Genomic DNA, 17800 nt, shown 5'->3' with positions numbered 1-17800 from the left:
ACATTGCCTTTTTATATGTCCCTAAGTATCAAATTACATCAATTTATTCTGTATTTAAAGAACATCATAGACTTTAAAACTAAAGTACAGAAGTGCCTGATTCTTTTTAATCCCACAAATACCTAGCATCCCAAAGTAACATGTAAACAAACCTCTATGCTGCTCAGTGGATTCTCTCCAATTTCCAGAATAAACTAAAAGGTAGTAGATCTAGTATATGAGTTACTCATATAAGTTACAGTTTCATTAATGACTTTGTATTAGTGATGTAGCAAAGAGGGAAATTTTTCAACTACTGTATTTATTTAAAATAAACTGACAGGTTCAAGCACCCATCTTAAGAAAAGCCAGCAGCACTTTTTTTAACATATTCAAAGTAAGATTATGGCCTAAGCCCTTAATACCTTCTTGAACAGCCATGCAACTAAACACCCTCAAGAAATGTTCCATCAGGGAAAAAACACAGAGCAACTTGCACTTTCCCCCTGGATAACAGAAACAAGGGAAAGCAAATCCAGACTATTGTCGAATGAATGGCTGTCACGTTTAATACACTCTGAGCTCTATAAAACTAGAGCCACTATCATAGATGCTTATATAGATATATAGTTATTTTTAATAAAGTCTCTTGCTTGTTTCAAAATTTAAGGATGATTTTTTTTTTCCTGGTCAGTCATTTCAAGGGAACAATAAATAAAGTAGAAAAGGATGAGCTGTTTTGCATATTTCTGTGGAAGAACAGAAAACATTTATACTTTTGAGAGGTTCAGAAAATTCACTGTACAGAATGAACAGCTTATGTACACTATCTGTGCAACTCTTCTTGGCTGGGGGATTTGAACGCAAGAGCTCCTCCAAGACAAGAAGCCGCTCATTCTTGTCCAAACCCTTCTGTTTCCTCTATCGCAAAAAGGAGTTTCTCCTTTAGTTGTTCGTAACTCTTATACGGTGGTAGATCCAAGCGATTAAAACTGAACAGAAACAAAAACAAAATGTGTTTTCAATAAAATAAACTCTGAAAAGATTTCTAATACATTTTTAAAATACATCTGAAAAACTAAACAGAGGAAGAATGTAAAAATTTTGTTGGAAGTATTCTAACAGACAATTCACTACTATATTAATACTTATTGAACATAATATTAAATATACAAATTTTCTTATAGCAATCAACTGAATTTTAAGACCTATTCATAAAAATAATGTTTTCTAGAGAAAGCTGGAATTACAAATAGTAACTGTAGCAATAATGGATAAAACCGGTGAAATTTTTTTTCTCTTTTCTATAGTACTATGTGAGATTGTTTCCGGAGTCCCCCTAACTTCTTCTCTTGGGTTTTCACTCATTCACTTATGAATTCACTCCCTCATCAGTTACTTACTGAGAATCTTTTCTGTATCAGGTATTTCTCCCAGGAGCTAGTGATACAGAGATGAAAAACTAAGGCCCATGTTCTCACTGAACTTACATCCTAGGGTGGAGACTGTCTATCACCAAATATATACTTTTGTCTTTTCAAATATCTTGTCATATGTTGGGCTTCCCTGACAGCTCAGCTGGTAAAGAATCTGCCTGCAATGCAGGAGACCTAGGTTTGATCCCTGGGTTGGGACAATGTCCTGGAGAAGGGAAAGGCTACCCACTCCAGTGTTCTGGCCTGGAGAATTCCAAGGACTGTATAGTCTATGGGGTCACAAAGAGTCGGACAGGACTGAGCCACTTTCACTTGTCATATGTAAAATTATTTCTAAAATAAAGTGCTTGCAATCTTGCCAGATTCAAAGAGAATTCCCTGCTGGGATTAACTGATGAAATACAGAAAACATGGAGAATGCTTCAATCATCAATGTATTGTTTTATGATTTATAAAGGTGTAGACTAGCATTTAATTTTTTTAAGACGCATCACTGAGTCGCTGGGTCAGGATTCAGGAGTTTCGGACTTCAGTCCCCACTCTATTAGCGTCTAGTGAGGCAGCCTGAGAAGTCAAAACCGTTCTGCACTTTATCTTCTCACGTGGAAGGTTTCTAGAGATGGCCCAGTTCCCTCCTCCTCCTCCTGCCAGTTACCTGCCCTGGTCAGGAACTGGACTCAGGAAAGAGCCTTCTGAGACAAGGCAGCCGATTGAAAGTGTGTTCTTCTCAGACCATGTTTCTCTCTCTTGAAAAGCCGTCCACGGTAACAAGTAAGGGAGCCGCCCCTGTCCCCTGGGCCTGAGGCGCAGTCTGATGGTGGACGGCGGTCAGGGGGGACTTTCCAGCAGCAGTCCGGTCCTGCCTGCGTCAAACTGTCCTTCGTTCACCAAGTTGCCCACCGTTCCCCCGACCTCCTGTCGCTACCACATCCACCTGTGTCTACTTCCTCCTTGTCTTTGATCTAGACCATCAGAACTTCCTGCCTGCCGATCTTGTGTAGAGTTTTCTTTTTCACTTCTTCACAATCTATCTAGCCTTAGATCAGTTGCAGGGGTCCTTTATTAAAAAGACATGCAAGTGTAAAACCCCCTTGCTGCTGCTAACTCCTGTGGAGGGGGCGGGGGAAGGCAGCCTGGGCCGTCTGTTGGGGGCCACCGCTCATTCCGTGATCTCCAGGCAGACCACACGCCCGTCTGCTCTATGGCCATGCTCTTATTTACGGCTCTCCCGTGTTCTGGAATACCCCCTCGTCTATGAAAATATTATTAAGAATCAGTCCAAATGCTACAAAACTTCCTCCAAGAATTCTCTTGGAACATGTTATATAGACTTCATAATTCCCCTCTCCATAAGGTCTTTTTATTTCTATTTAGGATTTACTCTGTATTATGAACGACTGGTTTCTTCCAATAGATTCTAAAGTTCACAAGGGCAGAGTCCCCTCTATCCTCCCGACAGATCCATTTTGCGTCCAGGAGACACTTAGTAAGTGTTGGGTTGAACCATGTGAGAAAATGGGTATCTTTAAAATATTCAAAAACACGGCTCTAAGACATGAGCTATCATGTTCTGTGCTGGTTTACAAAAGGACAAAAGCATACTAAAAATACTCATCTTTTGCTGAGTACACACTATGTGAATGTCAGAATTCCCGTTTTAGTTTGGCTTTTTAGTTGCACTTTGAGGAACGTTTGCTACTTCTATCTTCTCTTATGTAAAAAGGGAGCGGAGAAGTACCCCCACTAGCTTGCTTCACACGTACGTCACCTGCTGTCCCGTATCCTGAGAGCTGCCACCTCTCCAAGCAAAGCCCTGGCACCGCAGCAGGGGGACCCCACCCGAGGGCCATCGGGACCGCTTCCCCACAGACTGCAGGTACAGCGCCATGCCCCTCAGCCACTGCCGGAGACGGGAGGCTCTCTGGGTCATCTTTTCACCTAAGTCCTCGCCCCAGTCCTGACCTACTTTACTTCCCCTGATCTGAACAGTATCTCCACCTGTGCCCGCCATCTCGCAGCGTTCCAGTCCGTTCTTCTGAACTTCTATTACATGATGTGCAGGCTTCCACAGTCTTAACAGGCTTTCCTGGTGGCTCAGATGGTAAAGAATCTGTCTGCAAATGCAGGAGAGCTGGGTTTGATCCCTGGGTCGGGAAGATCCCCTAGAGACAGTCTTAACAACTCCTCTCGTGCCTTCACTGAAATTTAGCTAATCTGAAACAGTCCATTTCTTTCGCAGCCAGCCAACACTTTCCTCCTCTGAGGCAAACGGTCTGGCTACGAAGCCTTCCTTTGGCGCTCTTGCTATCACCTCCTTCCTGACATGCTCCTTCACTCACTGACAGCTCTGTCACTCAGGTGACGCGCAACGCTACGGCCTCCCAGGTCTTGGCCCGTCTTCAGGGATCTGTTCCTCTACTTCAGTATCATACCTTGAACTTGGTCAGCAGCAGCAAAGGGAATTATTAACTAAAACACTCTATTCTCTGATTATCTGTTTTCCCCAACTTAATTCAATCAAGATGCCAACCTATGAACCCAATGTTCTCACCACCCTACCTTGTCCACAGACTCTTCCGATCTTCATTTCTTAAGCCACAGCCTATCATTATGTGTATTAGCTTGGTGCAAAGGTAACTGTAGTTTTGGCACTGCTGAAATTGCCATTTGATACTGGGATACATTCTCGATAAATGTGGTTATGTTATACATCACTTTAACACACATTTCTCGCTTTATGTTTTTTGGCTAATGATTACTTGCTGTTTATTTTATATTTACTTTAGACTATGGAAAGGATGTTAGACGAAAAGCAAATTCGGGTGATTGTCTTATTTGATTTCAAAATGAGTCGTAAAGCAGTGGAGACAACTTGCAATATCAACAATGCATCTGGCCCAGGAACTGCTAATGCACGTACAGTGCAGTGGTGTTTCAGGAAGTTATGCAGAGGAGATGAGAGCCTTGAAGATGAGGACCGTAGTGGCTGGTCATCGGAAGTTACAATGACCAACTGAGAAGATCATCGAAGCTGATCCTCTTACCACTGCACAAGTGGCTGAAGAACCCAGCGTTGACCAGTCCACGGTCATTCCGCATTTTAAGCAATGTGGAAAGGTGAAAAGACTCAAGAAGTGGGTGCCTCATGAGCTGACTGAAAATCAAAAAAACTGTTGTTCTGAAATGCCATCTTCTCTTATTCTAGGCAACAACACACCATTTCTCGCCTGGATTATGACGTGTGATGAAAAGCGGATTTGTGTGACAACTGGTAACGACCAGCTCAGTGGCTGGTCTGAGAAGAAGCTCCAAAGCACTTCTTAAAGCCACACTTACACCAAAAAAAGTCATGGTCAAATACAAAAAAAGGGGAAGAAAAAAGGTCATGGTCACTGTTAGGAGGTCTGCCGCCTGTCTGATCCATTACAACTTTCTGAATTGTGGTGAAACCATCCATTACATCTGAGCTCAGCAAATCCACGAGATGCACCGAAAACTGCAACGTCTGCAGGCAGCACCGGCCAACTGAAAGGGCCCATTCTCCACGACAACACCGGGCCACACGCTGCACAGCCCGCGCTTCAAAAGCTGAGCGAATGGGGCTGCCTCATCCACCATACTCGCCTGACCTCTCGCCGACTGACTACCACTTCTTCAAGCATCTCGACAACATTCTGCAGGGAAAATGCTTTCCCCAAGAGTTCGCCTAATCCCGAAGTATGGATTTTTACGTTACAGGAATAGACAAAACTTATTTCTCACTGGCAAAAATGTGTTGACTGTAATGGTTCCTATTTTGATTAACAAAGATGTGTTTGAGCCTAGTTATAATGATTTAAAATTCATGGTCTAAAACTGCAATTACTTTTGCACCAGTCTAATACTTTATAAAGGTCATGGTCCATTCTTATAATCAATACCTTGCAAATACTTTAAAATCTTATCTCTCTTTTTGAACTTTCTCAAACTCTGAATGAATTCAGCCTTCTACTTTCTCATTCCTTGTACCTTATCAGTTGAAAATTACGGCAGGGGAAATCTGATGACTTCCCATGAACTACTAGATCCGAGTGGGCAATCCAACAGGGCCCAGCATTCTCAGCCGTGTTTCTCTAGAAACGCTTGTCTAGTCCCTGACAACTCCCCCTTTCTTTCTCCTTCCAAGCCTTTCCCTTCTTCACTGTTAGCCAGTGACTTCACCTTATAAATACTTGGAGGAAACAAATCAACAGTTGGTCAACTCTTTTCCTTCACACAATCTGAAATCTATCTACAGTTTATACCCAACTTTTCTTCCTCTTCTGTTACAACAAAGGAAATGTTCTTGTTTTTATCAAAAGTGAATTCCGTAACTCACACTCAGAATCCATCTGAGTTCTTTCCATCTTCCTTAAGGAATTATCTCCTTTGGTTATGAACTCTCTGTCCCCTCACTCAACAATCTCTCCTCCATTGGACTCACCAATTTAATCTAACCTGGTGTTCTTCAAAGTTTTTGGTGAACAGATCCCTTTTTCACATCTAAAAATATCAAGAAATCCAAAGAGCTTTTGGTTTATGTGAATTATAGCCATTGAAATTTACCATAAGTTAAATTTTAAAAATAATTTACTTTGAAAATGAAAGTAAACTTATTTTTATGAAAAAAAAAAAAAAATGACTGTTTTCAAAAAAGTAGTGAAAAGAGTGACCCCATTTCATATTTTTGTAAATCATTTTAATGTTTGGTTTAAAAAAAGATATCTGGATTCTAATACTTATGTGTTTATACTATCAAACTGTGTTATTTTGGATTAAGTACATGAAAACTGTCCCCATAAGATATGCAGTTAGAAAACAGAGATGTACGCAAGTAATTTTTTTCCCAGATACTTGTGGATATTATTCTTTGATAATATATATACTGTTTGACAAGATTATGCATAATATGGGTTTTGAAATCATATCAAAGAATATTCTGTATTCTGTTATATGAAATCCACTGGTTTATTGTGCACTTTGAATGTTTTTCTCATGCATGAGTTTATAATATTATGTATCAGTTATTTGGAAATATAGGTTCACCAAGTTATAATGAATTTTCAAATATTAAAAGCCTTGTGAAGCTGTGAAGCTGAATATACAGTTTTCCAAAATTCTGATTTTTGTATGAAACCTCAATTTTATCATCACCAACAAATGCTGTTAGTTGTTTTCCGTAAAGTGATGAGCTTTTACTTAATTTTCAAGAAAAAACTCTGAATGAAATCATCTGTTATTTTCAAGTAAAAAGAGCATTGCACACAAAAAAAGCAAGCTCTTCAGCTTTCAACTCAACAACTGCCTAAAAGCTTCTTCCTAAGACAAAAACCAGTGTTTTATGTCAACTTGCCATTTATTTTGCCATACAGAATATTAAAAAAAACTATACATATACTTCAAAGTTAATAGTTTTTAACCACTTCATAATCAACAACTATCAATAAGCCTGGCCTTTTCTTTCTTTTTTTTTTTAAACTTCAAATGTGGTGAAAGTTGAAACTTCAAACGTGCGGTGTTGAAAAATGCAGAGATAGCAGTTCAATGTCACTCCCTTGACCCGTGCTAAGTCAACAGCTGTTGACCCACCATTACTTTGGTGCCACAAGTGCAAATGTCAGAACAACAAAAAGGCAAGAAAGGACAGTGTGAAAGCTGGCTGTGACCTCCTGAGAGCAGCACACGGCCTCAGGCCAGCACCGTCTTCTGGACGGCTGACAGCTCGGACCTCCCTGCACTCACTCACCCAATTCCCGCCATCCCCTGCGGCCAGAGTCATTTTCCTCAGATGGCATTATTCCTATTTAAGACTCCTCAATCAATGGCTTCTCACTGTCTTTAGAATCTAATTGCTCGTCATAGCCTATTAACCCAATCCACTCCAGTGCTCTTGCCTGGAAAATCCCATGGATGGAGGAGCCTGGTGGGCTGCAGTCCATGGGGTCGCAAAGAGTCGGACACGACTGAGCGGCTTCACTCTCACTTTTCAGTTTCACGCACTGGAGAAGGAAATGGCAACCCACTCCAGTGTTCTTGCCCAGAGAATCCCAGGGATGGGGGAGCCTGGTGGGCTGCTGTCTATGGGGTCGCAGAGTCGGACACGACTGAAGTGACTTAGGAGCAATGTACTCCTGCCCCCATTTCCAAATTCTTTTATCCTCCTCCTCTGAATCATTAAGTTCCATTCATACCAAGTTATCTTTTATTTCTGTAGAAAATCCCTATACAAAGTATACACTCCCCATTTCTTCCCACAGCATGCTATTCATCAAACTCAACTTAAACATCACTGTTTCTAAGAAACTTCCCTGATCATCCAATCTGATCGGAATTCCTCTCCAGCTGTTCTTCTGGTTCCCTTTAAAGGACTCCCAGCATTCGTAAAGAGGCGTTCACCTGTTTGTCTTCTGTGCCCCCACCCCTAATGGAGCACAAACTTCATAAAAGGCAGGGAGCACTTCAATCTTATTTTATACATAGTGGGCACTCTAAATATTTCTTGAATCAATGGATACATTTCTTGAGTATTTATATTAACCAGTCACTCTAAAGTGTTTAGTTATAGAGTGCTATATTAATCAGTAAAAACTGAAATTCTGACTACTTTAATGAATCAACAATTATACTCAGTCACTGTCCTATTTAAGATTTTTGAACTTACCATGTGTGGCTTCTTGGTAACCAAGTGTCTTTGCCAACTTTTTCAATGCAAAATTTTTGAGGCCCATTACTTCCTAAATCAAGAAAATATGACAAAATTTATTTGGTCCTTTAAACTTTTTAGTTTTGACAACTAGTCAAACCAGAACATGTCACAGAATCACCATGAATTATACAGAATAAACTATACTGTAAGTGGCTTCTGCCAGAGAAGCTTCTTAATGCTGCAGAGATCCAGCACCGGGAATCACAAAGTGGAAAGATCAGTGTCTACAGAATCGTGCTCCCTCCACAAAGCAATGGCCAACCAGCCTCTGAGATCAGACTTGCATGACCGTCTGTATTACAAATGTACTTGATATTAACCATTAATTTGTCTTTCTTTCAGTAGATGCCCTACATAAAGCACAGAAGAATAATCCTTAGGCTTAAGTCTGCTGTGTGTCTAAACGCATTTATCACAGAATTATTTACGGAGAAAATTGCACTTACCCATGAGCTCAGCAAATCCTCCTAGAGGTAAACGGCAGGTTCCAGTGACAAACTGCAGGAGTCGCATTCTCACTTCATTGTCTGTCTCCTTCACAAACTGCATAACAAAATCAAATTTACTTTATGACCTGCTGGAAATTATTTGTACCAAGAAATCCATATGTATAACTCTAGTTCTAATTTCAAGTTAACTTACAACTCTTGTATTGATTTCAAAGCCCAATTTCCTATTTTTAGGAGGAAAATGAAAACAGAGGATGCGCCATGTTTTTTGTGTATTCGGCCCTAACGACGATACTATGAGACAGGTACTATCAAATTAGCATCCCCACTATACATGTAAGAAGACGGAGGCCAGGCTTCCCTGGTGGATCAGTGGTAAAGAACCCGCCTGCCGATGCAGGAGACACGGGTTCGATCCCTGATCTGGAAGATCCCAGGTGCCGTGCAGCAACTAAGCCCGTGGGCCACAGATACCTGCTCTAGATACCAGGAGCCACAACCTCTGAGCCCACAGGCCACGACTACAAAAAGCCTCGCGCCCCAGAGCCCCTGCTCCGCAACAGAGGAGGCATCGCCACGGGAAGCCTGCGCACCACAGCTGGAGGGGAGCCCCTGCTCGCCGCAAGTCGAGAAAAGCCCATGTGCAGCAAGAGACCCAGCACAGTAAAAAATAGACTAGTAATCAGAAAAAAAGAAAATGGAGGCCTGGAGCGGTGAAAGAATTTGTCCTTCTCGACCTGCTACCAAGTGGTGGAACTAACATTTGAACTCAGGTCTGACTGAGCTCTAAAGCTCTGTTATCCTGACCTGAGCTGACTAGCTGACTACCCTGCAAGCTACTGATGGTGAACAAATCCTTTTCAACCGCCACTCTCAGCAATTTGTGATATTGTCTTTCACTAAACACCACTTTCCCAACTGTGTTCTTCATACTTGAAAACCCATGGTATGCATTCTTCTAAATATGTATCTCTTCATGGACTATTTCTTTTCAAAGTGGACATAGACAGGTAATGTGAAATACTGATCGGAATTGCTCTGCGTGTCTTACAGCAGAAGGCAAGGAACTCAGGGGTCAGTGTCAGAGTAGAAACGTATCTTAAAAACAAAGAGACTAAACTTTGTTGTGCTAAATACGAAAACTGTTTCTGCACAGAACTGTGCTGAGGTAACATGTTTCATCAAGACATAGAAATGGAGGTGAGCAGAGCTGGCATAAACCAGTGCTTAAGCTCCTCGGGTATACAGACAGAAATGCCCAAAGGGACTGTCAGGAGACAAAAGCAACAAGGAAGCCCGTGAAGACCCAAAAGGGAGGAGACAGACACCCGCACATACTCTGTATGCGATGCAATTCTGATGTCTTAGGTTTGCAAACGGGGTTATTCCTGCTTTTCATTTACTTTTCACAATAGCTAACATGTGCACATGGGGTGGAAATCAGGCAGGAGGGCGCGGCGGGAAGAACAGCCGCAGGCACACCTCTGCCTCGGCAGCTCTCTGCCCGGGCGCCTGCCACCTCAGAGGCTGGACTCCTACACTAGCAGATAGTCTATATAGAATAGATATTTCCCTTTAAGTCAAAAATACATACAACTTCCTTTCAACCTTAATACTGTATTGAAAAACATTATTCTCCAATATTTTTGTTAATTTGCATTAAGAAAAAGAACGACAAAAAGGTATGGAATTACAGAACGGATATATTACAAATTATTTACTCAGTTCCCCTGATGGACAGACAGAGAGGGAGGGAGGGAGGGGAAGAGGGAGGGAAAGAGAGGGGGAGAGAAAAAGGAAAGGGAAGAAAAGTCATTCTTGAACATTATCCTCTAGAGTCTTCTAATTTGTTGGCATATTATCACCTTGAGAGGAATTAAGTATTTTCATTGACTTTCTCATTAAAAACATATTCCTCTTTTACTTGCAAAATTAAGCAGAATTTATAGAATACTTTCATACTACTAGAAAAAAATGTTATACCTAAAACCATTACCATTAAATGATTATTTAAAGATGGTCATTTGTTCTTTCATTTAGGAAATAAGAAATGGAAGATCCTTTAACAAGTATTTACACTATCCACTTTTAATTTAAAATTCAAAGACTAAATATGTCCAAAAGCAGTCTCAACCTTAAAAATGAACTGTTTTCAAATTACCACTTCATCAGAAAAATTTTCTTTCAGTAGTTAGTTTCAAAAAGATAAAAGCAAATACCTGCCAAAACCAAATGATTTGCTTGCTGTTTCTGGTATAATGTCGATACACAGTGTTTCTCTGCCAATCTGTCAGGTCAACCTCCTGCATGCCACACAACATAACCTGGGAAACGAGCGCAGAATCAGGTCAGAGTCAAGATTTAGTGAAGAGAGTGACTACAGGACTGAGATCTGCTAATGCCCAGCTGTGCACATGCATAATTTTGTCAATGGCGATGCGTACATCAAATAATGATCACAGTAAAGCAAGTCTAACTAAATTGTGTGGCAATTTAACATGCAGAATTCTTTGGTTCTTATTTTATTCATGTTTACTGAACTTAAAAACATTCAAAAGTAACCATTCTTCGAGAGAAACATCGGCTATACAAAAACAATCACTTTTACTACACATATATCCCAAATCACATACATTACAAATAAGTTTTAAACATAAATTTCTGGTTCTTCTTCTTTTTCTTAATCTATGCTACCTTACCTATTTAAAATTAAAAATATACTAACCTCCTGTTATTCATCTATCCAGGCTTTGAGAATAAAATATTCTAGATATGTAAAATTTTCAAATAACTCTAGTTTATTATATATGGGATGAAAACTACTTTGGGCATAATAAACTGTACACTACTTTCTCATATCAACTATGATCTATAATGTACACACAATAAAGCGTGCATACTTTAAGTACAGAGTTAGGTGCATTTTGACAGAAGTATATACATGTTAACCACCTCCATAATCAAGAGGTAGAGTATTTGTCATGTCCCTTGTCGCAGTTAACCACCACCGTCCTCATCCCTGGCCCCAGGTGATCGGTGGTTTCACCACAGACTAGCTTTCTGAACACAGCAGACACACTACACTCATCGCTCTTTTCCGTTTTCTCTTCTGGCCAGTAGAATGTTCATGGATTCATTCATGCTGTGATGGGCACGGTGGTTCTTTCACATTGCTGACAGGTCTTTCACCATGTAAATATACAACTTATTTATCCATTCTCTTGTTGATGGGCATTTAGGTTACTTTAAATTTTTGATTTTGATGAATAAAACTGTGATGAACATTTATGGAAAGTTCTTCTGTGAACATATATGTTTCATTTCCACATGAGTAAACACCTACCAGTGGAACCGCTAGGACATAAGGCTGAGGCATGTTTAACAGTGATAATTCATTTAGTTTGAATCTGTATTTCCCCAACGATTAGTAAGCATCTTCCCCTGTTTATATGCCATCAATAGAGCTTCCTTAAAGAAGTGAGTCTTTGTCCACTTAAAAATTGTCTTTTCATTCAGTGACAGGTTTTTAATATAGTCTGGATATAACACCTTTTTCTCAAGAGTTTCTCTCAGCAGGTAGGTTGCCTTTTCATTTACTTGACAGCATCTTTCAAGGAGAAGTTTTTAATTTTGATGAAGTCCAACATCCTTTGTGTTCTTCCTAAGACACTTTGGTCTAGACTAAGATTCTTCTACTATGCTATAGTTTTAGTTTTCATATTTATGTTCATAATTTATTTCAAATTAATCTTTATAAGCTGACTTGGGGTCAAAATTAATTTTCTTCTATATGAATATCAAGTTAATCCAGAATCATTTGTTTAAGACTTTTCCCCTTTCCCCATCAAAATATATTAGTACTTTTGATGAAAATAATGACAATATATATGTGGATCTATTCTGGACTCTAATTAAAGTGTTCCACTGAAAACCATTGTAACTGTTGTTATAGTAATCTTAATCATACTGCTTTGTGGGCCCTGCTTCCTACAATGCCTCGTGAATTTTGTGACGCAGAGGTTTGATAGCCTTCTCTCATGTGGGTGGCAGGAGGGCTAAGGTACAATATATCTCAATGAATGATGCTCGTTACGGAAACTAAGAGCATCAAGAGGGGGGAATGAAGAAGGAATTCATAGGGCCTGGACTCCATCTCAGGCCTGTCTGTGCTGATCATGCTTGGCCACTTCTCCAGTGGACCCTGAACTCCCTGCTTAGTGCCTGTGGGAACGACAATGGAAGGATAAGACCCCCTCCGGACAGGGGAACCCTGAAGATCACATCCAGGTTCCTCATCACCTAGGAGAAAACAGACACTAATCACCCCTGCCTCCGGACACTATCTGTTAGAATATAAGTGCAGGCTTATCGGTTATTAACTGTTTGGAATGTAACTGCGGGCTTATTAGTTATTGACTGTTTGAACACATAACACGTGAATGATGGGGTTATTGTAGTTGTATTTACCCTTCCTTTGTTTATGTAAGTCTCAAGGGAATTGGGGTAGTGGGTTTGGACACGTACACATTGTACACATGGGGTATAAAAGATTTTCACAAATGCTGGTCGGGGTCCTTGGCTAAGAGGAGACTCTGTCTTGGGCCCGCCGGTGTAATAAACTGCACTCCTCTATCTGGAAAAAAAAAAAGTGTTCCACTGACCTATTTGTCTATCCTCACACAAATATTACACTACCTTAATTACTATGGCTTATAAAAATTCTTGACATCAGGTAGTAAACATCCTGTAAGATTTGTCCTTTTTCAACAATGTTTTGGCTAATCTAGAACCCGTGCATTTTCTTGTAATTTTAGAACTAGCCCATCAATTTCTACCAAGATTGTGTTGTTTGGAGAAAACTGATACTGATACTTACAATACTGAATCTTCCAATACATATCATGAAATATCTCTCCACTTATTAAAATTTTAATTTTTCTCAGCAATGCTTCCAGTTTTTAGGATAGAGTTCTTATATGCCCTTGGCTAAATTTGTTCATTTTTTTTTTTTAATGCATTAGTAAACGAAACTTCAAAGTTTCAATTTCTAAATGTTTGCTGCTAGCATGCAGAAGATACACAATTGATTTTTTCAATTACTGAGCTTGCACCCTACAGTGAATTATTAAAATTCATTATCATTTCTGGTTGTTTTTTGGTAGGTCCCTTAGGATTTTCTAAGTTGACAATCATGTTATCATCTGTGAATAAACGCAGTTTTACTTCTTTCCAAACTTCATGCTTTTTGCTTCTACTTCTGCCTTATTGATTGCACTGGCTTCGGAATATGGTACAATGTAGAACACAAGTGGTGAGAGTGGACATCATTGAGTTCCCAATCTCAGTGAGAAATATTCAAGATATCACTATCAGAATGATATTAGGATTTATCTTTTTTGTTGATGCCTTTTATCAAAATGAGAAGGCTGCCTTCTATTCCTAGTGTGATGAAGAGTTGTTATACAGAATGACTGTTTTATCTTCTTACAAATAGATTTTAACCTGTAAAAAGGGGCATGATTAAGGATAACCTTTCTTTTGGATAATGGTGTAAATATTCTTTATTGTGGTATTATTCATGGCTAAAAGAGACAACGAATGGGAGTAGAAGAAACAAGAGAAAGACAAAACAAATTTTATTTCCTCACAGCTCTGTACTGTGAGTCAAAAGCAAATCAGTCTCCTTATCTGTGTTAGAAAATTATCATGTAGTCAGACTACTTCACAAGGTGTCCTGTGAGAAGACTGTAAGCGCTACCACGGTGATATGCACCTATTAATATCTCTCTTTATCTGCCGCTTTAGTTTCCTGTCAGTTCTGATGTCAGGCTCTTGTCATAACATCCCTCTCTCACTGAGTGGGCCCCTAAGACAGCAGTTCTTAACCAAGGGTATGGAGTATTTTAGATGTATGCATTTTGAGGATGCAAAATTGTTTCATTTTCTTCAGATTCTTAATAAAGTTGGTCATTTAAAAAATGATTAATACTACTCTAAAAAGTATCTTCCATTCTACTAATGCATTTCTGCTAATTTGTGTAAGCAAGCTGTTAGGAAACAGACGTTAACTAACGTTTACAGAGTCTGCCTGTAATTCAGGCTCTGAGTCCTGATTTTCATGTAATTCCCATGTCAGAGTTTCTAGAAGGCTAATTCCTACACAGGAATATTACTGTATAAAATTTAAAATGCTAATTTTTTCATATGCACATTTTGATTACAGGACAAAGTTTCTTAACAGAGGACGCAAGATGGCTGACGTTAAAATACTGCCCCCAAAAGGTGGCAGAGGGGAAATGCAGGCACTTGCCTAAATGGCCCTGCCTACGTTCTAATCTACATGGGGGAGACTTGGAGAATTCACAGTAACTAATCGTCAGGGACACATAAACCAAAGCCACAGTGAGCTACCACCCCATACTATCATTAATGGAACTGTTACTATTAAAAACAAGAACAGAAAATAACAAGTACAGACAAAGGCGTGGAGGAGTTGGAAGCCTTACATACATTTGGCGGGAATGGAAAATGGCACAGTTGCTATGGAAAATGGTAGCGGTTCTTCAAGAAGTTAAATAGAGAATTACTATCTGATAGAGCAATACCACTCCTGAGTATATACTCAAAAGAACTGAAAGCAGGGTCTCAAAGAGTATTCTGTATAGTCATGTTCATAGCAGCATTATTCACAATCACCAAAAGGTGGAATGAAGAAAAAGATGCAGTGACTGATGAATGGATAAAGAAAATACACACATATATGTATTATGTATATCAGTTGTGATCTCTGTGATTTATCAGTCGGCTCTTTGCGACCCCACGGACTGCAGCACGCCAGGCTTCCCTGTCCTCCACCATCTCCCAGAGCTTGCCCAAACTCACGTCCATTGAGTTGGTGATGCCATCCAACCATCTCATCCTCTGTCATCCCTTCTTCTCCTATCTTCAATCTTTCCCAGCATCAGGATCTTTCCAATGAGTCAGCTCTTCCAACCAGGTGGCCAAAGTACTGCAGTTTCAGCCTCAGCGTCAGTCTTTCCAATGAACACCCACGACTGATCTCCTTTAGGACAGACTGGTTGGATCTCCTTGCAGTCCAAGGGACTGTTAAGAGTCTTCTCTAACACCACAGTTCAAAATCATCAATTTTTCAGTGCTCTGCTTTCTTTATAGTCCAACTCTCACATCCATACATGACTACTGGAAAAACCATAGCTTTGACTAGACAGACCTTTGTTGGCAAAGTAATGACTCTTTTTAAAACGCTGTTTAAGTTGTCATAACTTTTCTTCCAAGGAGCAAGCATCTTTTAATTTCATGGCTGCAGTCGCCGTATGCAGTGACTTTGGAGCCCAAGAAAATAAAGTCTGTTACTGTTTTCATTGTTTCCCAATCTATTTGCCATGAATTGATGGGACTGGATGCCATGATCTTTGTTTTTTGAATGTTGAGTTTTAAGCCACCTTTTTCACTCTCCTCTTTCAGCTTCATCAAGAGGATCTTTAGTTCCTTTCAGCTTTCTACCCTAAGGGTGGAGTCATCTGCATATCTGAGGTTATTTATATTTCTCCTGATAATGTTGATCCCAGCTTGCGCTTCATCCAGTCTGGCACTTCAGTGATGTACTCTGCATAAAAGTTAAATAAACAGGGTGACAATATACAGCCTTGACATACTCCTTTCTCAATCTGGAACCAGTCCATTGTTCCATGTCTGGTTCTAACTGTTGCTTCTTGATCTGCATAGAAGCAATAGGTTTCTCAGGAGGTAGGTAAGGTGGTCTGGTATTCCCATCTCTTTAAGAATTTTCCACAGTTGTGGACTACACAGTCAAAGACTTTACCCTAGTCAGTGAAGCAGAAGTAGATGTTTTTCTGGAACTCTCTTGATTTTTCAATAATCAAATGGGTGTTGGCAATTTGATCTCTGGTTCCTCTGCCTTTTCTAAATCAAGCGTGAACATCTGGAAGTTCACGGTTCATGTACTATTGAAGCCTAGCTTGGAGACTTTTGAACATTACTTTGCTAGCATGTGAAATGAGTGTGCAGTAGTTTGAACATTCTTTGGCATTGACCTTCTTTGAGACTGGAATGAAAACTCAATCTCTTTTCCAGTCCTGTGGCCACAGCTGAGTTTTCCACTCCAATGGCATAGTGAGTGCAGCACTGTAACAGCATCATCTTTTAAGATTTGAAATAGCTCGGCTGGAATTCCATCACCTCCACTAGTTCTATTGGTAGTGATGCTTCCTAAGGCCCACTTGACTTCACATGCCAAGATGTCTTGCTCTAAGTGAGTGATCATACCATCATGGTTATCTGGGTCATTAAAATCTTTTTTGTATAGTTCTTCTGTGTATTCTTGTCACGTCTTCTAAATAATCTCTGCTTCTGTTAGGTCCATACCGTTTCTATCCCTTATCGTGCCCAACCTTGCATGAAATATTCCCTTTGTATCTTTAATTTTTTGAAGAGATCTCTAGTGTTTCCCATTCTATTGTTTTCCTCTGTTTCTTTGCATTGTTCACTTAGGAAGGCTTTCTTATCTCCCCTTGCTATTCTTTGGAAGTCTGCATTCAGATGCGTATATTTTTCCTTTTCTCCTTTGCCTTTCACTTCTCTTCTTTTCTCAGCTATTTGTAAGTCCTCCTGAGACAATCATTTTGCCTTTTTGCATTTCTTTTTCTTAGGGACAGTTTTGATCACTGCCTCCTGTACAACATTATGAACTTCTGCCCATAGTTCTTCAGGCACTCTGCCTATCAGGTCTAATCCCTTGAGTCTATTTGTCACTTCCACTGTATAACTGTAAGGCAATTGATTTAGGTCATACCTGAATGGTCTAGTAGTTTTCCCTACTTTCTTCAATTGAAGTCTGAATTTTGCAATAAGAAGTTTATGATCTAAGAGCCACAGAGTCAGCTCCTGATCTTGTTTTTGCTGACTGTATAGAGCTTCTCCATCTTCAGCTGCAAAGAATATAATCAACTGGATTTCGGTATTGACCATCTGGTGATGTCCACGTGTACCTCTTGTGTTGTTGTAAATAGGCTGCTGGCTATGACCAGTGCATTCTCTTGGCAAAACTCTGTTAGCCTTTGCCCTGCTTCATTCTGTACTCCAAAGTCAAACCTGCCTGTTCCTCCAGGTATCTCTTGACTTCCTACTTTTGCATTCCAGTCCCCTATGATGAAAAGGACATCTTATTTTTG

General features: G+C 39.9%; 1 protein-coding gene across 4 annotated transcripts in view; it reads right to left on the bottom strand.

Annotated features, from left to right (window-relative positions):
- Positions 1-280: 280 nt before the first annotated feature.
- The window catches only part of WWP1 (WW domain containing E3 ubiquitin protein ligase 1), a 131830-nt gene continuing 114310 nt past the window's right edge, over positions 281-17800 (bottom strand). For all 4 annotated transcript variants that reach the window (XM_065902766.1, XM_065902768.1, XM_065902767.1 and 1 more), the window contains 4 exons: positions 10808-10912; positions 8586-8682; positions 8095-8167; positions 281-971 (listed from right to left, as the gene is read on the bottom strand). In XM_065902766.1, coding sequence (XP_065758838.1) covers positions 872-971; positions 8095-8167; positions 8586-8682; positions 10808-10912 — 375 coding nt within the window. In that variant the 3' untranslated portion in view covers positions 281-871. The remainder of the gene's footprint in view (positions 972-8094; positions 8168-8585; positions 8683-10807; positions 10913-17800) is intronic.

Source organism: Muntiacus reevesi, chromosome 12, assembly GCF_963930625.1.
Source record: "Muntiacus reevesi chromosome 12, mMunRee1.1, whole genome shotgun sequence".
NCBI lineage: Eukaryota > Metazoa > Chordata > Mammalia > Artiodactyla > Cervidae > Muntiacus > Muntiacus reevesi.
This window is presented reverse-complemented; position numbering and strand designations above follow the sequence as displayed.